The 20,406-nt window shown below is 37.7% G+C and overlaps 1 protein-coding gene across 4 annotated transcripts in view; it reads right to left on the bottom strand.

Moving 5' to 3' along the window:
* Positions 1-2,476: 2,476 nt before the first annotated feature.
* prpf39 (PRP39 pre-mRNA processing factor 39 homolog (yeast)) overlaps positions 2,477-20,406 on the bottom strand; it is a 29,730-nt gene continuing 11,800 nt past the window's right edge. The window contains exons 6-14 of one of the 4 annotated variants that reach the window (XM_073039602.1): positions 20,111-20,273; positions 18,002-18,109; positions 14,350-14,514; positions 13,658-13,784; positions 13,242-13,510; positions 11,104-11,288; positions 8,623-8,697; positions 6,713-6,830; positions 2,477-2,957 (exon numbers count right to left, since the gene is read on the bottom strand). In XM_073039602.1, the coding sequence (XP_072895703.1) occupies positions 2,901-2,957; positions 6,713-6,830; positions 8,623-8,697; positions 11,104-11,288; positions 13,242-13,510; positions 13,658-13,784; positions 14,350-14,514; positions 18,002-18,109; positions 20,111-20,273 (1,267 nt within the window). In that variant the 3' untranslated portion in view covers positions 2,477-2,900. Of the gene's footprint in view, positions 2,958-6,712; positions 6,831-8,622; positions 8,698-11,103; positions 11,501-11,608; positions 11,692-13,241; positions 13,511-13,657; positions 13,785-14,349; positions 14,515-18,001; positions 18,110-20,110; positions 20,274-20,406 lie in introns of those variants that run through there. The other 3 variants (XM_073039604.1, XM_073039603.1, XM_073039605.1) reach the window with 3 other exon arrangements.

Raw genomic sequence — 20,406 nt, 5'->3', positions numbered from 1 at the left:
GTCAAATAGAAATGTTATAAAATGGATGTGTTTCTGCCTAAAAGATTAATTCTAAAAAAGGACAAAATTCACTTGTATAATATTTCAAATTGTTTAGATGGCTTCATCAATTAATAAAACACATAATAATTCTGGGCTTCAACTACTAAGAGGTAATAAGGATGAAAGAATAGTTTTCTTTCATTAGTAAAAAAAATTATTGCGAAGAAATGTATATTAAATTTCACAGGAATCAGAACATGATTTACAACTTTTCTCTATTATGTGCTGTAACCTATTTTCAGCTGACCTTTACAGAGAAATTTTGGATTAAACTTTTTTTTAACAATTGTAGGGTTACTTTGGCTATGGCTTAAGTATGCCACAATGGAACAAATTTAGCAAAGTTACTTTAAGACCTTTTCCTTATTACCTTCTTGTGCAATTGGACCCTTGATTTGCTAACTTGCAGACACAAGACAGTTTGGAATGGCAACACATCTCCACCGGTAGAGCTCCTGCTCTACTTGCTTTATACTTTTCACTGAGGCTAGGCACAGTTCCAATGCCAATACTGTACTGTTGTACGCCAAATCAAAAGTGGTGACCAATCAGCATGTAGAGGGGAGATTGAAAATCTGGCTGCATGGTGCCACAACCACCACCTTTCACTCAATGTCAACAAGAACAAGGAGCTGGTTATTGACCTCAGGAGGAGGAAACCAGAGGTCTATGAGCCAGTCCTCATTGGGGGATCAGAGGTGAAGAGAGCCAGCAACTTTAAATTTATCAGATTTATCATTTCAGGGGAATTGTCCTGGGCTGAGCATGCAAGTGCAATTAAGAAGAAGGCATGGCAGCGTCTCTGCTTGGAAGCTTGCAAAGATTTGGCATGACATATAAAAGTTTGACAAACTTCGATAGATGTGTAGTGACTGGCTACATCACATCCTGGTATGGAAACACCAATGCCCTTGAATGGAAAAGCCTTCAAAAATTAGTGGATACAGCCCATTCCATCACGGTTAAGGCCTTCTCCACCAGTGAGCACATCTAGACTGAGCGCTGTCACAGGAAAGCAGCATCCATCAAAGATCCCCACCACCACCCTGGCCATGTTCTCTTCTCGATGCAGCCATCAGGAAAGTGGTACAGGAACCTCAGGACCCACACCAACCAGGTGCATGAACAGTTATTACCCTACAACTCTCAGGCTCCTGAACCGGTGGGGATAACTTCACTCACCCCATCACTGAACTGTTCCCACAACTAATAAACTCACTTGCAAGGATTCTTCATCTCACATTCTCAATATTTATTGCTTATTTATTATTTTTTCTTTTGTAATTGCAGATTTGTACATCCAGTTCATCCAGTCGGGTGTAGTCTTTCATTGATTCTATGTTTCTTGAATTTTCTGAATATACCCACAAGAAAACAAACCTCAGGGTTGTATATGGTGACATACAGTATATGTACTTTGATAATAAATTTACTCTGAACATCAAATACAATACTGATATAGTAATACAACCAATTTCCATTAAGAAAAGCCATTTGATTCAAATAATCGCATGCTTCCAGAACAGAGTGACCTTCCCTACCCCAAAAATAATTCCCTTAAATACACAGGCTTACCCTGTTTTTATCCTGAAAATCCACGGTAACTATTGTTTACCTGATAACCTATGACTAAGAAAAAAAAATTCTGGTGTTCACCATAAATTTATTACACTGAGGCTTAAAATGGCACATTTGTATGAACATTTTGTGATACTGCTAGCAGATTATAGCTATTAGAAATCCCTTTAATAAAACTGATCTGAAAACTGCATTGACGAGGAAATCTGCAGATGCTGGAAATTCAAACAACACACACAAAATGCTGGTGGAACACAGCAGGCCAGGCAGCATCTATAAGGAGAAGCACTGTCGACGTTTCCGGCTGAGACCCTTCGTCAGGACGAACCAAAAGGAAAGATAGTAAGAGATTTGAAAGTCGTGGGGGGAGGGGGAAATGCGAAATGATAGGAGAAGACCGGAGGGGGTGGGATGAAGCTAAGAGCTGGAAAGGTGATTGGCGAAAGTGATACAGAGCTGGAGAAGGGAAAGGATCATGGGACGGGAGGCCTCGAGAGAAAGAGGGGGGGGAGGGGAAGCACCAGAGGGAGATGGAGAACAGGCAAACAACTAAATATGTCAGGGATGGGGTAAGAAGGGGAGGAGGGGCATTAACAGAAGTTAGAGAAGTCAATGTTCATGCCATCAGGTTGGAGGCTACCCAGCCGGTATATAAGGTGTTGTTCCTCCAACCTGAGTTTGGATTCATTTTGACAATTGCATTAAACTGCTTTTACAAAAAGCATGTTTAATTTTGAACAAAGTAGTCTAAAGTAGTTAGGAAATATCCGCAATATCCCATTGCTTACTAAGTTTAAGATGACTAATAACATTCACGAAACAACTGACACTTATGCATAAAAAGTCAAGACTCCCAGATGTGCAATGATACTTTAATTTAATCCAAAAAGAAAATACTTCTTTGAAGTTAACCTCTTAGAATTACAAGTACACTAGTGTACTTTGAAATTAATTACACATTTTCTCAGCAACTTTCCAAAAATTTATGTTAGCACAAAATTGGCAATTAAGAAACTATACCAGTGGTATTCTGTAACACTTTAAAGATGTTTCCCCTATTAACAAATTAAAGGAGAATTTTAAAAAAACTTTCAAAAAGATACTAGAATTCATTTATGTGAATACAAACAATGCCTGACCTCCAGTATTTTGCATTAAACATTTTCCCCAGCTTTATTCATTGAAAAAAATAATTCCACAATTTTGGGTGACATCTGTTAAAATGCAGTATTCTTAAACAAAAAGAGAAATTCTTCATGCTCATAGTAAATACCAGAAAATTATGTAGAAGGTGGTGGATAATATTGCCCATAGTTCCAGGGTGTTTGATAATTGTACTGTTGGAGAAGAAAACAAAAACTGGTTAAATATTTAGCAACAGAAATTCATAAACAATCTTTTTTCCCTGAAACGACAATCAAAAATAGATTGGTGGCCGTTCCAGTTTGTGCTTCCAATATGAAATTTAGCTATTCCAATCAAAATCAACATTCAACTGTACACAAGTCTATTTGAAATGTCAATGTTGGAGCACTAACTTTTGATAAGGAACCCTCATTTTCTAATGATATTTTATCATCTCCCACACAATATCTATTTGTATTAAATGAGAGGAAGCTTTCAAATGCTAAGCAAGTAAGAGACAGGGCAGTCAGCTTAAGCAGATGGGATACTGGTTATGGCCCATCATATCTGAATGGTGTCAAGCCTACAGTTGCATTCAAGATAAAGATCAGCTTTTTTGTCACAAGTACATTGAAACGTATAGTGAGCCGCAATACTTGCTTCAAATCAAGTCAATGACAATTGTGCTGGGCAGGCTGCAAGTGTTGCCACACTTCCAGCACTAACATAGCATGCCCACAACTCACTAACCCTGACCATACATCTTTGGCATGTTGGAGGAAACTGGAGAAATATGGTGAAACCTATTCAGTCATGGGAAGAACTTACAAACTTCTTACAGGTAGTGGTGGAATTGAACCCTGATCGGTGATCGTTAGCACTGGTTACACTAACCACTATGCTATCATACTGTCCTGCCACACATCTAGAACCACATACTTCTAATCTGCAGCTGGTAAGTATTTAGAAAGCCAACAAATTACAAGTTGACACAAAATTACCAGCTTTGACTTCTAATTATGACAATGACTGGTTGGGATTGAGTTTTAAATCAGTGGTAATCCCTGCTAGATGTCGATGGGGAATTGGGCACATTAACAGGGAATGATGTTGGAGGCGACTTGACTGTGCAAACATCCCTTGCGGTGCACAAGTTCACATACAACTTGCGTTGCATTTGCATTGTCTGATGAAGTGCAATTAGAACTGAACACTGAACTCAGCCATAAACCCTTGCTTTGGAATAGATGGAGATGGCCACTGTTGAATCAACTAAAGACAGATAATGTTAGATGCTGCTCTGAGGCATTCCTCAACAAAACCTTATTAAAGGTGAATCAAACAAAAATTAAGGCTGATACCTCTGCTTTAAAAGATTTCATGAGGTTGAAATGGTTCATTTAACAGCTGCAAGTTTTAAGTGCTTCCATCACCTCTTTTGCACTCAGTTGCCGATAAGTTGGACTTCAAAGACGACATGATATTTATAGAGTGTTAATCTCACAGAAACAGCGTTCATGTTTTTTTTCTATCTCAGCTCATACTACCCCAAGATGCTTGTGGTCATTCAGAGTAAATACAAAAATACACAATAGAATCAAAGCAAAATTACACAAAGATGGCATGCAACTACTGTGCAAAAGACAACCAATTAGAAGAACAAAATATTAATAAAGCAACAATAAATAACAATGAGAATATGAATTGTGGAGTTCTTGAAAATTAGTCCAAAGGTTGTGGAATCAGTTCAATGTTGGGGTGAGGGGAAGTTTTCTACTTTGGTTCAGGAACCTGATGGTTCAGGTGAAATAACTGTTCCTGAACCTGGTGATGTATGTCCTTCCTGATGACAGCAGTGACAAGAGAGCATGGTCTGGGTGGTGGTGGTGGGTGGGTGGTCATTGATATTGGATGCTACCTTCCTACACAGTGCTCCTTATGGATGTGGTAGTGTGGGGGGGGGGCTTCACCAATGATGGATGGGGATATGTCCACTATTTATAGACACCCAGTGATTTTTTTGTGTACATTTCAATTTATGAACTTCTGTAAAAATGGCACTGGCTCACGAGCTTTCTACAAGGCTTTGGAGTACCTGACAACTGCAATACATACGGCAGGCTGCTGATTCAGTATAGCACAGCATTAAGCACCACAATCCCCTTAGCTTTAAAAATAAGCTTTAAAACTTGGGTCTCTGTATCTTTCTCTACAACTCAATCTTTGCCTTCACATTCATCAGGAAACAACAGCCTGTGTGGATCGATAATAATAACACCTCTTAACTGACAATCAACAAAGGCACAAAGACGCATGCTTAGCCCACTGCTCTAACACCATTTATAAATCTGCCAATACCACTGATGGCAGAATCTCATAGCACCAAGGAAGCATGCAGAAGTGAACTTGAATAGACTCTGCGGGGAAGTCAGGAAAGCATTCACCAGTCCTCCTTGACAGATCAGCCGTGAAAAGGATGAGTAACTCCAGGTCCCTGGGCAACACAGTAGTGCAGCAGCTAGTGTGACCCTATTACAGTCGGAGTTCAGAGTTCAATTCCGGCATCCTCTGCAGGAGGTTTGTACATCCTCACCGTGAAAACGTGGGTTTTCTCCCACAGTCCAAAGACGTACTGGTTAGTAGGTTAACTTGTCGTTGTAAGTAGCCTGTGATTAAACAAGGGTTAAATTGGTGGGCCGCTGGGTGCTGGACCGGAAAGGCTGCTCTGCACTATACTGTACCTGTAAATAACCAACTCACAGGACCTATTTTTAGCCCAACGTATTGTGGCAATTACGAAGGCACCATACCAGCAGCTATAATTCATTAGAAGTTTGATAAAATCTGTTGTCACCAAAGACTCTAGCAAATTTCTACTGATGTGCAGTGGAAAGCATTCTGACTGGTTCCACCACTGCCTTGTATGAAGGCTCCAATATGCAGCACTGAAAGAAGCTGCAGAGAGTTGAGGACTAAGCTGGCTCCATCTGGAGCACAGCCCTCCCCAAAAGATAGCAACTTCAAAAGCTGGTACCTTGGGCAGCCGACATCCATCATTAGGGATCCTTTCTATCTGGGACATGAACTCTTATCGTTACTACCATTAGGGACAAGTACCGTAGGGACATAATGTTTTAGGAACAGTTTCTTCACCTCCGCCATCAAATTTCTGAACAGTCCACAGATCAATGAACACCACTTCGCTTTTCCTCTTTCATGCTATTTATTTTTGAACCTCTACATCATAAATTTAGTTTTTAATGATCCACACTGCACTGCTGTCACAAAACAACAGCTTCCAAGACACATGTCAGTGATAATGAGCCTGATTCCTATTCTGTTACCCAAGGCTGACCTTTCTTATAAACCCAGAATTGATTACTTGGCTTGATGGAAGGTATGTGACAGATCACAAAACTATAAATTGTTTTAAGTATACAATTTTGCAGCTGCTGATCTTTTAATCTTTTAGATTTCCCATTAACGTGACAAAATGCCCATTTCCTCAATATGAAAACAGAATTAGGTCTTTGTAACATTATTAAAGACAAACAAAAGGCTAACATTTAGATTATCAAGACTCAAAGATCTCAAAATTTGCATGTCATCTGAAGCCATAAAATATCACAAGCATGATCATCTCCCCAACCTTACTGAAGTTGACAACTGGAATCCAAATTCTTGAGGGTCTGTTGAGCAAGTTGAATACCAGTTTTATTTTTTAATGGGAGATTTGCATCAATGTGTGTAAAATCAATGTCTGACTTGGTCTGTGGGACAGCTGTCACTGCTCTGTCACCAATTACCAGAGGTTAGAAAGAATAGCCAAATTCAAGACAATATTTCTTTTTCAGAATTGCAGCAATACAAGTATTAATAAAATATTACACTGGATAAAGAAATTTAATGATCTTTCCATGCCAGAAATTAGTTCCTTAGCAATTTAATTTGATCAGAGATTACCCACCTGATACCAAGCATTATAGTTATATGCAGCTGAATTAGCCTGCAAGTCCCCACTCATCAGCTGGGTAGAGTCCAATGTTGCATCAGTTCTTTGCTTTTTTTCCTCTTGTTCCTCTGACCTGTTAAATTTAGACAAATGAGCAAAGATATTTGCCATGAAAATTTGGAATTAAATGTTATATTTACATTACATGTTCAAAGATTACAAGAATACATTCTAAGATAAGATTAGGGAGATGTATTTAATCAGTTTTACAAAGTGTTGTACAGTAAACTGGTGCAAAAAGTTGAGCACATGGGATCCAAATTTCTAGATGTACCATGGAGAGCACTCTGACTGGTTGCATCATCGTTTGGTATGGAGGTGTCAATGCACAGGACTGTAAGAGGTTGTTGTGGACTCAGCTCCATCACAGAAACAAGCCCCGAAACAGAGGAAATCTTCAAAAGACAGTGCCTCAATAAAGGCAGCAACCATCATTAAGGACATGCCCTCTTCTCATTAATACATTTGGTGAGGAGATTCAGGAGATTGAAGACTATGTTTTAGAAACAACTTATTCCCATCTCATCAGATTTCAGAATGGTGATGATATGAGAATTGAATAGTAGAGAGTGAAAAATATGATGAAAGAAAATGAAGGGACCTGATGGAAATTTGGGTGGAGCCATGGCAGATCCAGATAATTTAATCCAGAAAAACCTGAGGCAAAGCATTATGGTAATTCAAAAACAAACAGGATGTGCACAGTAAGTGGCAGAAAACTCAGGATGATCGATGGATAGGACACCTTGAAGTACAAGTTCACAGCTCCCTGAAAATGGCAACATAAGTGAAAAGGGTAGTGAAGGTGTCATTCAGCAGGCTTGCCTTTTTAGGCCATGACAATGAATATCAAATCTGGGATATCAGGTTCCAGATAAACAAAACAGTGGTCAGTCAACACCTTGACTATTGTATACCGCTCTCATTGCCAAACTACTGGAACAATGTGGTAGCATCAGTAAAAACGCGGAAGAGAGTCAGGATAACATTGCCTGGAAATGAAGGCTTTAAGTCGCCGGAACGTAGAGGGGGTGGAGAAAGAGAGGTCTAAACCAGGAGGTCATAGGTTTAAGGGAGAAATTTAAAGGAGATCCAAGGGTGGTGAATATCTGGAATGAGCTCTCAGAGGAAAATACAAACATTTAAAAAAACATATGGACAGATACTTGGAGAGGAAAAGAGAAGAGGGATATGATGTAATGAGAGCAAATAGAATTAAAATCAACATAAATCAGTCAGCATGGATGAGTTGGGCCAAAAAGACCCCTTTTGTTGCTACACAACTCTATGACTTTATTAGAATCATATTAGACTGGGCAAGTTAAACACCATTTTTATATTTGTACTCAGGTTAGAAAATAAGCAAAAAATCAAAACCTTTCATTGGTGGCCTCAGAACTTACAGCCTGATGGCTCTCTTTTCTAGTCGATATTCCACTGCCTAACCAAAATCTGTCATCATTTAAGACATAAAGGATAGGGTTCAATTCTCACTATCTAAATGTGCATCAAAAGGTGCTTAGTTCATTCTTTCTACAGCTACTGCTGAATCCACTGAGTTCTTCCAGCAGATTGTTTGCTTTTTCAGATTCCAGCTTCAGCATTTTCATGTCTCTGAAGAACTAGATGCTCTGTACACCACTCACAAGGAGCATTTCAGCCAAGGGCAATTCTTGTTTCGAAAATTGTCTGATGATGCCTTTATGATGAGAAAATCAGTGATAACACCAAAAGAAGTCCCTTAGGAAAGAGACGATTCAACTAACACAATCAGAACGACTGTATGTCACTAATATTTTGGATTCCTAAATCAACTTTAATCTATTGCTATTTAAGTATTTTCATGGGAGAAAAACAATACTTGCCCATTTTCCGCTTTTCTTTTCAAGGACTCCTGATCTTTTAAAAGCTGTTGATGATCATCATAAGCCACCATGAGTCTGGGAAATAGAAAACAATTAATGCCTGTTCCAAGACAAAGGAGATCTTAAAAAGCATTTTGTTCAAACAGATCAAAGACTGCCACTAATGTCATTCTAGGAGAAGGAATTAAGACAAATACTTGTTTCTTGAAAATTGACACTTACTTCAAAATGCTCCAGTAACATATAATAACCATATTTAATGCTCACGTGGACACACCTGAAGATTGTGCCCAGGGTAAGAGATCTTTATTTTATGTTTGGTATCAAAAGCAGGGTATAACAGCACATACAGTACCTATAAAAACTATTCACCCCCCTTTTAAGTTTGTTTTTCTGTTTTACAACTTTGAATCACAGTGGATTTAATTTGGCTTTTTTTTGACACAGATCAATAGAAAAGACTCTTTCATGTCAAAGTGAAAACAAATTACTACAAATTGGTTTTAATTTATTACAGTCATGAAACATAAAATAATTGATAAGTATTCACCCCCTTCAAGTCAGTATATAGTAGATGCCCTTTGGCAGCAATTACAGCCTTGAGTCTATGTGGATAGATCCCTATCAGCTTTGCACATCTTGACACTGCAATTTTTCTCTATTCTCCTTCACAAAACTGCTTGAGCTCTGTCAGATTCCACGGGGATTGTGAGTGAGTAGCCCTTTTCAAGTCCAGCCACAAATTCTTTATTGGATTGAGGTCTGGACTCTGACATGGCCACTCCTGGACACTAATTCTGTTGTTCTTAAGCCATTCCTGTGTAGCTTTGGCTTTATGCTTAGGACCATTGTCTTGCTGGAAAACAAATTTTCTCCCAAGTCACAGTTCTCTTGCAGACCACATTAGGTTTTCTTCCAGGATTTCCCTGTATTTTGCTGCATTCATTTTACTCTCTACCTTCACAAGTTTTACAGGGCCTGCTGCAGTGAAGCATTCCTACAGCAGGATGCAGCTACCATCATGCTTTGCGGTAGGGATGGAATATTTTTGATAAGGTGCGGTGTTTGGCTTATGCCAACAAAAGCATTTAGTCTTAATGGCCAAAAAGCTCAATTTTGGTTTCATAAGACCATAGAACCTCATTCCAGTTGATTTCCGAGTTCCCCACAAGCCTCAGGTAAATTCTAGTTGAGATTTCATGTGAGTTTTTATTTCAACAGTGGCTTTCTCTTTGCCCATAAAGCTGTGACTGGTGGAGCAACAGTTGTTGTATGCACAGTTTCTTCCATCTCAGCCATTGAAGCTTGTTACTCCTCCAGATTTGTCATAGGTCTCTTGGTAGCCTCCCACACTCGTCATTCAGTTTTTGAGGACAGCCTGCTCCAGGCAGATTTACAGCTGTCATATTCTTTCCATTTCTTGATGATTGACTTAACTGTACTCTAAGGGATATTCAGAGACTTGGAAATTTTCTTGTATCTATCTCCTGACTTGTGCTTTTCAATAAGCTTTTCAAGAAGTTGCTTGGAATGTTCTTTCTCTCTTGATGGTGTAGATTTTGCTGTGGTACTGACTCCCCAGTAGTTAGACCTTCCAGATACGGGTGCATTTTTACTACATTCAATTGAAACACCTTGACTGCACACGATGTTCTCCATTTAACTAACCGCGTGACTTATGAACCATCGATAATTTGGTGTGTTATTTTGAAGGGGATCAATTATTTTGTGTTTTAAACTTGGACTAATTTAGACCGCTTTGTAGAGATCTGTTTTCACTTTGACAAAGTCTCTTTCTGTTGATCAGTGTAAAAAAAAAAGCCAAATTAAATCCACTGTGATTCAATGTTATAAAACAATAAAACACAAAACCTTCTGGGGCGGGGGGAGGTGGTGAATACTTCTTACAGGCACTGTATGAGCTCTTGTCACCATGGATTCTGACTCAGTTCTCATGTTGTATACTGTATGCTATCACAAACATGGAATGTGGATCGAAGTGAATCACATGTCAGGATATCAATCTAATCTTTAAAATGAATTAAACAGTATACAGAATGATGCATCAACATAACCGTTTGATAACATTCTATCTCCATAGTCTTACTTCTGCTTCTCACAAAAGGAATTACTAATTAACAGCCATTCAATGACATTTTCCCCAGTTCCGCAAAATATTCAAGAATTCACCTATAAAAACTCGAATTTTATATTCGAGTAAAAAAAATTATATTCGATGTAAAAAAAACCTTGGATTTTGGATTAGAGGGAGAGAAAATACTCATAACATCAGTATAAACGTGGAAATTTGTTCAAAATGCTACATTCTTCAAATGGACATTCTTCTGTTTGACTCTTTTTAAAAACAAAAGAAAAAATTTGAAAACGAATACGGTACATTCACAAAGTTCACCACTAAGCACATGGATTTAAAACTACATTATGTTTCACAATGCTCATAGAAATAAAACTAAAAGTAACCTTTTCACATCTGAGCCAAAGTCTTCCAAAAATTCCACTTTTCGCTGGGAGAAGGCAATCCTTGTTTCAATAGGCAATGCGCTATTTACAGCAATGTCAAATGCATTCAAAATGTTTTCTTCATTCAGTTTGAGGTCTGAATTATATTCAAGTTCCAACAAATTCAAATACAGTTTGGGGCTTTCCTAAAAATCAAAACAAATCATCCAGCATTACCCAAATAATTTCAACATACAAAATACTACCTAGTTAAAATATGGCAATACTTATTTCATAGAAACTAAACGACTACATTTAATTGTTCAGCTCCCAAGTCAGAATCCCGAGTTGGATTCCCAGTCTTGTCAACAATTTGCACTTGGGCTTCCATGGAGAAGTTGCATTCGTCTTAGTCAGCCTGGAGAATGGGAGGGAAAATAAAAATCAGCACTTTTTTGAAAATACACATCCTGAACTGGTGGACTGTGGCAATTTTTTGTCACAGGATGGGAGTAAGAGAACATACCCAGCTGTACACAGCATGGTATATAGTAGTAGAATAAAGTCATTACAGATGATCCAATGGGTCAAAATACTGTAGAAGGTAATCTGAAAATACACAGGAATGGCGAAAGTGAAAGCTCAAGTAAATATATTTGTTCAAATTGCCCACAAATGTGTTAATTAAAAAGACCAATTCCTAGAGAAATGCTCCACATTAAGATTGAAACATTTAACTAAATTTTTATCTAACACATAAATTCGTACTAAATTCTGCAGAAGGCATAACATTCACTATTAATAATGCTGCTGATCACAATAATGGCTTTTAAAACATTAAAATATTACAATAGTTTTATTCTTGATTTTACTGTTACGCATATTTTAACAGAGGAGTAAATTGGAAATGTACTGAGTACAGTAACTGAACTCAAGGAACAGACCTAGCCTGGCAATTTGAGAAAGTCTCCATAGTTTGTCTCTCTTCATGCAACAATACATTCTCAGGTTTGGGTGATAATCAGGTTCAGGAGTAGTTATTACTCCTCAACCATTCACTTGTCTTCATCACTGAACACAACTTATGGAATCACTTTCAAAGACTCTTCATCTCAAGTTTTTGATATCAATTGCTCTTTTTTTGCCTTTGTATTCACAGTTTGTTGTCTTTTGCACATTCTGTTGTCTGCCCTGTTGGGTGCAGGCTTTAATTGATTCTATTATGGTTATTCGATTTACTAAGTATGCCTGCAAGAAAACGAGTCTCAGAGTTGTATATGGTGACGTGTATGTACAGTACTTCAATAAATTTACTTTGAACTTTATTAAAATCCAATAGTGATTAAAAACAATGCTGACATTTCACAGTATGATTAACCATACTTGTCTTTGCAGAAGCATTCATACTGGTATAATATTTGAATTTGAACAGCACATTTTTTCTCACTAGCAATTCAATGTCTTGGTTGGGGGAGAGTAATGAGATTACCTCACAAATAAAATAAGTGGGCTTAAAACATAGCTGTCATTAAACTGAGATAAGGAGATAATTGTCTGGGTAGTGTGGAGAGAACATGGGAAAATAGATAAAAGTCAAGCAAAAGAAACTTTATATTTTAGAAATAACTCTGAAATTGTGTCATTCCAATATGTTATTCAGTGATGGAGTTAAACATACTGCATGTTTGCCCATAAATCCAACTATTGGATCAATAGTTGAACTATCCAACAATTCAGTGATTCAATTCAAATACGAGATAAGCATTCTGGTTCCATGACACAACTGTATTTAGTACATTCTTTGCTCTTTGTAGTGTTCACCTTTTTCCGCAGCATTTGCTTGTAGTGATGAAATAGCCTCAATATGAAAAGACCCTCATTAGTTTTGAAAGTGATGTAATTGGTTTAGAAAGCAAATGAGTTATAGCTGTATTTTTCACAAGGAGCTGGCTAAAATATTTTGCTAATTTAAAATTTTATATTAGAGTTATATTTACAAGTTTATTAAAATCAGTGTTATTCTATTAATACAGAATATTTCCAGACATGTAAAGTGCTTCTCAACTTCACCAGAACTGAAATTTACAACTCTGCTCCACTAGCTTGTTTGCAGTTGTATGGGCTTTAAAAGTTTGAGTTCTAGATAACTTAATTCATACCTTATCAAAGTCTATTGCTTCCACTAGAACCTTCCTGGCCTTTGGAAGACTCTTCTGTACTTTGAATAAAAGACGAGCCAACTTCACAGCATAGAAAGATGCCTCACTGGGTGTTTTACTGTTTTTAATGGCATCCTGCAGCAGAAACTCTGCTTCATCAATATTTCCATGACGGCGTTCTAGACTCACTCGCCTTAGGCGGACCATGGCTAATCCTGGCACTGATTCTTCTAATGCTTTCAAGATTCGCCTTGCTTCATTAATGTTCCCTGTGAACAGAAATACCAAAAAATCCTTAAAATTAGGCTTGGCAATGTATCACAACTATCATCTTGTTAAGTTATACCAATCCTGTTACTACAAGGATTTCCTTCCAATGAATGGAATAGCTGATGTGGGGATTTATAGCAGCTTACCTTGCTGTTCCTCAAAAGCAGCCCATAGTAAGTGAACCATTGGTTTCTTTGAAAGATGAACTGTGCATGCTCTGCTAAAAACATGTCTTACACCTTCATTGCTGTGGTTCTCCATATATTTGGCATACTGAAAGAATATCAGAAAGCTCGTAAATAATTTTCATTGTGATTCAAATTAAAGATTGTGTTAAAAACCTGTATTTTGCTGTAGAATGTAACTAGTCAGAAGTAAATAACAGCTCCTTTTGTTGAAAGGTAATGGTCTATCAAATTCAAATTTCAATGCCAAGACCGAATTTTGGACGACATAACATTTATTTGAACATTAGTAATAAAGGCCTTACAAATTATAGCACGTCTCATAAATTAAGGACGTTGAGTCACAACATTCAGCAGGTACATTTAATAATCTTAACATTTGCGGAAACCCAAGCCAATTCATTGACTATATTTAAAGCGAAGGTTGATGGGTTTGAGATTTGTCAGGACATCAAAGGCTACGTATGGAGAGAAGGCAGGAGAATGCAGTTGAAAGGGATAATAAATCAGCCATGGTGGAGCAGATTTGATGGGCCAAATAGCCCAATTCTGGTTCTATGTCTTAAGTTCTAATTGAGATTATAAAAAATAATTTCAAAATAATTGAGTAAAAATAGCAGCATATTGAATAAGATTAAAATACCGACACTTACTTTTATCCAGAAGTCTTCATAAAGAGCACAAGCAACAAGGCACCTCTCGAACAAAACTACTACTCGTTCAAGAGTTCCATTTTCTATCTCAAAGTCAAGGTAATCTTTCCAGTTTTTTAGCTGTGCTTTCTCCAGCGGCTTCACATGAAAGTAAGGACGTTTAATCTATCACATAAAGAAACTCTTTTTAAAAAAAGTTTAACCAACATAAAATTTGGATCTAGCTAGTCCACAATTTAAAAACAATTCAGCAAATGAAGCATGAATTGATAATTTCCCTCACAGGAATAATTATCTCATTCCATGTTTTTGCAATTTAATTTTTTCCCTTTTTTTAAACAGGTTAGGTAGCAGAGGTAGAAAGTGAAAATGTTTTAACTTTCAAATCAATGACTTTCCATTGGTTTCTGTTACATACCACAAAATGTTAAACTTGTTGTTGAACATGCTACTTGGCCTGTCCTGGTCTTAGCATATCAATGTCACACCCAATAAAGCTCAGTCACCACTCCTTCAGGAGGACAAAGAAATGTGTTATGTTTCTATCAATTCTTACAAATTTTTATTCATGCACTGGTGAAAGCATTTTACCTTGATGCATTATGGCTTGGTGTTATTTATTTAATGACAGTGTGGAGTAGGCCCTCTGAGCCATGCTGCCCAGCAATCCACCAATTTAACCCTAGCCTAATCACAGGACAATTTACAACGACCAATTGACCAGCCAACCAGTACATCTTTGGAATGTGGGAGGAAACTGGAGCTCCTGGAGGAAACCCATGCGGTCACAGGGAAAATGTACAAGGACAGCTTCTATTCTGCTGTTAACATACTCTAAATGACCTCTTGTATGATATGGACTCTTGACTAACATTCTACCTCATGATCTTGCCCTGTATTCAGCAGCACTGCACTTTCTGAGGCATTTACATTTTATTCTGCACTGTTTTACTTGTTCTATTTCAATGCGCTATGTAATGATTTGATCTGTTTCAACAGATGGCAAGACAAGTTTTTCCACTGTGTTTTTGGTATGTGGCAGTAATAAACTAATACCAATACCACCAAGCCCATTCTAGCCGTCCAAGAGGTTCAGCAAACTAACAATTTTTCTATTAAAACTGAATAATAAACCTATTTGACACTTAATGAAATGGCTTTTTAAAATACACATAATCCTCTTCTACATTCGTCTATCTTTCTTTACAATCCAAACACTTCATATATAATCTATATACTTTTCAAGTACAGAATTGGATCTAAAAAATAGCATTTCTTCAACGACTTGCTAATGGCACCTATTTTATAGATAGAAATTTATTCACAAACAAAGCAAACTGTATGATTAACTTCCTTGCTATGTTCTCCTTCATGAATTGAGTAAAATATTTTCCAGATCATTGGCACAAATATCAATTTCTTTAAGTAAGTATATTATGGCATTGGAAACAGTCCAAAAGAGATTACACAAGATAATTCTTGGAATGATAAACTCATTATCACATGGCTCAAGAAATTATATCTATATTTCTTGAAGGTTTGGAAAATGAAGGGTGGTTTATTGAAACAGGTTCCTTAGTGTGCAGCACAAAGTAGATGCCTATACTGTTTCAAACATCAGAGATTTAAAGGCTCTAGGAAACTGGCACAAAAGAGAAGGAGTTAGGGGTAGATGAAGGCAGAGCTGGACTGAGGGACCCAGTAGTCAACTCCTTGCCTGTTTTCTTATGTTCTTATCCCTTCCATAGAACCATGGAAAATTATAGTTAGAGCTGCCATTGTTTCTTTAAACACAATGTGCAAGTGACTGAACAAAATGTGAGACTATGTTTAAAACATATAGTGGCCTTTTTATGGTGAACACAGCTGTTGTGATATAATAGTAAGCAGTACCAAATTCAGAAGTACTTTGAAAATTGAGATCTAAAATGCTTTAAAATGAAAGGCAGAAGAATCACACAAAGACTAAACAGAACAGATGACTGTTGAAGGATTGAATGCATGTTGCCTTTAAAAGTAAGCTTGGCAAAACAGCTTAATCTTGTCATGTGCTGTATGAAATGTTTCTATTCAAAACAAAGGAAAACAAAACCAGTAAATATCAGTTAACCTAACGTTTGTGTTGGAAACAAATGCTGGAGACTTCTGAAATAATTTAAAAAACTGTACAGAAGTATGCAGAGTTGTTGCCCACTTGCATATCTGTACAGGCAATCTCTAGGTTACAACAGTTTTTCATTCCCGAGAACAATTTGTAAAGTGAATGTCTGTAAGTTGGAAATAAACAGGTGATGAGTGAGCTGGTACAGGAAGAGCAGACAAATCATGTATGAGTAACCTAGGGGGATGTGTAATCCAGTAATATGAGTAGAGTATAAAAATGTAATAAAAAACAGTTCTCACTTATGAGTAAAAATATACACATAACAGTTGGGCAGATGGCAAAGTGTTTAATATGACTATAGAATGATTTGATGAACAACTGTGAATTAAAGACTACAAGGATGTAGAAAAGGATCCACAGCAGATGCCATCTCCCTGACCCTACACTCATATCTGGAGCATCTGAAGAGTAAAGATACCCACATTAGACTACAACTCTGCCTTTAATTCTATAATTCCAAGCAAGCTCATCTCCAAACTCCAAGAGCTGGAATTTAATACCTCCTTTTGCAACTGGATCCTTGACTTCCTGAATTCAATCAGTAAAGATAGGCTGCAACACCTACACAATGATTATCCTCAACACTGGCGCCCCAAAAAGCTGTACCCTTAGCCTTCTCCATTCGCTATACAATTATGACCACGTGGCCAGCTACCTGCAAGTTTGCAGATTATACCACCATAGTGGGTCATATCTCAAATGATGAGTCTGAGTACTGGAAGGAGATGAGAGAGCCTACTGACATGACAATTTTCCCTCAATGTCAGCAAAGCAGAAGAACTTGTTATTGACTTCAGGAAAGGATGAGGTACACATACTTCTGTTTACATTGAAGGTGTTAAAGAGCTTCAAGTTCCTAGATGAGAATATAACCGATAACCTGTCCTGGATCAACCACATAGACATAATGGCCAAGAAAGAGGACCAATGACTCCAGGGCCAAGGACTGGAGGCCCAGAGTCAGCCTGTCTTGCCTGAAGGCCTGTGTATGTGAGGGGCTGGATGGGAGGCTGAGAAACGGGCTTTGTTTCACTGTTATTATCTTGTTTTGCTCTGTTGTCATTCTGTTGAATATTGTGGGCATGCTATGTTGGTGTTGGAATGTGGAGACACTTGATGGTTGACCCCAAGCACATCTTTGATGTTATTAATAAAAACCACACATTTCATGGCATGCTTTGATGTACATATGATAAATTGTATCAAAACATCTGCTGTTATCATTGTTCTTAAGAGTACAAAACATTGATGTACAAAACTTTGAGTTTGGGAGACTACCAAGAGGCTCTCCAACAGCATGTCTGCTTGTCGTAACATCCATCAGTTTCTCCAGTGATTTAGTCACAGTTACAACAATTAGTCTTTCTTTTCACCTCAAATTTATGCTTGAAAAATCTTAGAAATCTTCCAGACAATACAACTTATAGATGCTAAGAAATATTAGTTAACTTGCTTTTGTTACTATTTAGTTCTGTTAAAAATACTTACTCCTTCCTCAAATGCCCATCTTCGGCTAACTTCATTTTCATTATGATTATATATTTCCTGACGAACTTCAATAATCCTATGGCGCATATTTTCTATTTCAGAAACAATCTAAAAAGGAGTATAAGAAATTCTCAAACTTAAAACACTGAAAACCAACCTGAAAGAGATTAAATGAGGTAGAAAGGATGCATACAATTCCACATTCTGTAAACATTCATGAAATCTGAAGACCAGTCTAATAATCTATGGACAGCTACACAAATGCAGAATCTCTAAGCGATGTGCATAATAAATAAATCGAAATAAAGAGAAAATGAGGAATAAAACAAAACAACAACAAAAATATGGGGCGAAAAGATAAAAACAGAAAATGGGGTATTTTAAGTGAAAAGTAATAAAAAAGTTGAAGTGTGTAAAGAGAGGAAAGGAGAATAAAAATACAAGAGTATCAGCCCATTGACTCCTTAATGTTACTTTGTCATTACGTCTAGTCTTCCATCTTAGTAAACTTTCCTGCATTGCTGCTTTTGTTTATATCCATATATATACACTAACACCACCTCCAAAGCCGCCTTGGACACACAGATGAGGAAATTTCTTCTCATTTGTACAGTTAGGCTGGTTTGTGACCCTGATTCCAGACACAAACAACAGAAAATCTGGAGATCCTGGAAACAAAAGTAATGTGCACAAAATGCTGGGGGAACTCAGCAAGCCAGGCAGCATCCACAGTAACCAGTCGAAGTGTCAGGTCGAGATCCCTTCATCTGTCCTGATGAAAAGTCTCAGCCTGAACCATCAACTGTTTGCTCTTTTCCATAGATGCTGCCTGGCCTGCTAGTTCTAGGCACCCCAGCCAGAGGAAATATTAACTATGTAACCCACCAAGCTGTGAAAGAATGTCTGTTATACTGGGACTTCCTCTCATTCTTCCAATTATTCTAGTCCAGTTCGCTCAATCTTTCCTCAGAATACAAACCCAGAATCCCAGGAATCAATCTGTTGAACCTTTGTTGCAGCATTCTATCCATCATAAAAAATTCCTTACTAGCAATGTTCGACCTAGCAACAATATGCCAAGTGTAGTCTCACCAGGACCCTGGATAACTGCAACAATGTACTCTAAATGTATTTAAGGCCAACATACACTTTGGCTTGTTGTACCTACATGTTAACCATCAGTGAATAAGGCAAAAAACAGGTTTCCAATACGAGAGTGTAGAAGGTTGAAGGGGGACTTGATAGAGGTATTTTAAATTATGAGGGGGATAGATAGAGTTGACGTGGATAGGTTTTTCCCATTGACAGGTAGGGGAGATTCAAACAAGAGGACATGAGTTGAGACTTAGGGGGCAAAAGTTTAAGGGTAACATGAGGGGGAATTTCTTTACTGAGTGGTAGCTGTGTGGAATGAGCTTCCAGTAGAAGGTTCAGTATTGTCATTTAAAGCAAAATTGGATAGGTATATGGACAGGAAAGGAATAGAGGGTTATGGGCTGAGTGCGGGTCAGTGGGATTAGGTGAGATTAAGCGTTCGGCACGGTCTAGAAGGGCCGAGATGGCCTGTTTCCGAGCTGTAATTGTTATATGGTTATATGGAGTGTACAAGGATATCCCTTTGGAACAGAAATGAGGAAGAATTTCTTTAGCCAGAGGGTGGTAAATCTGTGGAATTCATTGTTACTGATGACAGTGGAAGCCAAGTCATTGGGTGTATTTAAAGCAGAGATAGATAGGTTCTTGATCAGTCAGGGCATCAAAGGTTATAAGGAGAGGGCTGGAGAATGGGGTTGAGAGGGAAAAATAAATCAGCCATGATGGAATGGCAGGGCAGATTTGACAGGCCAAATGGCCTAATTCCACTCTTCTGTCTATGGTTTAGATCTGAGTGCCTCACAACACCAATAGCATTTCAAATAGAACTGGAGTCAAGGATCCTGGGGTCAGATGGCTAAGGTAGCACAACAGAACTTTGGGGGGAAAAAACTACTAGAACAAGTTTATGACTATTTAATTAATGTCTAACAATGTGTTAGTTACATTCATGCATTTGAAAATTCTCAAAGTTATCCAAAACATTCAGACTAATTGCTATGTAGTTCACATTACTTGAGCAGGATCATTTATGTCAATTGCAGCTACTGGATTGCTTCTTGGAGTACCATCACTGTCAAAGTGTTCATTTGTGGATGCCAGCTCATGTCGCAGTTTAATAAAATCCTCTGGAGAGATTAAATCTTTTGGCAGGTGATTCTGAACATGCTCTCTAAACCTGAAAAACAGCAGCAACATTTACACTGTGGCTATCTCCAAACAATAAGCCTTTTTATTACCAGACAAAAAGTTAGGAAAGAAAGTTCCAGTTTATAATACAAAATATTGGGATACACTATAGGAGATTTCCT

Source organism: Hemitrygon akajei, chromosome 3 (genome assembly GCF_048418815.1).
Source record: "Hemitrygon akajei chromosome 3, sHemAka1.3, whole genome shotgun sequence".
NCBI lineage: Eukaryota > Metazoa > Chordata > Chondrichthyes > Myliobatiformes > Dasyatidae > Hemitrygon > Hemitrygon akajei.
This window is presented reverse-complemented; position numbering and strand designations above follow the sequence as displayed.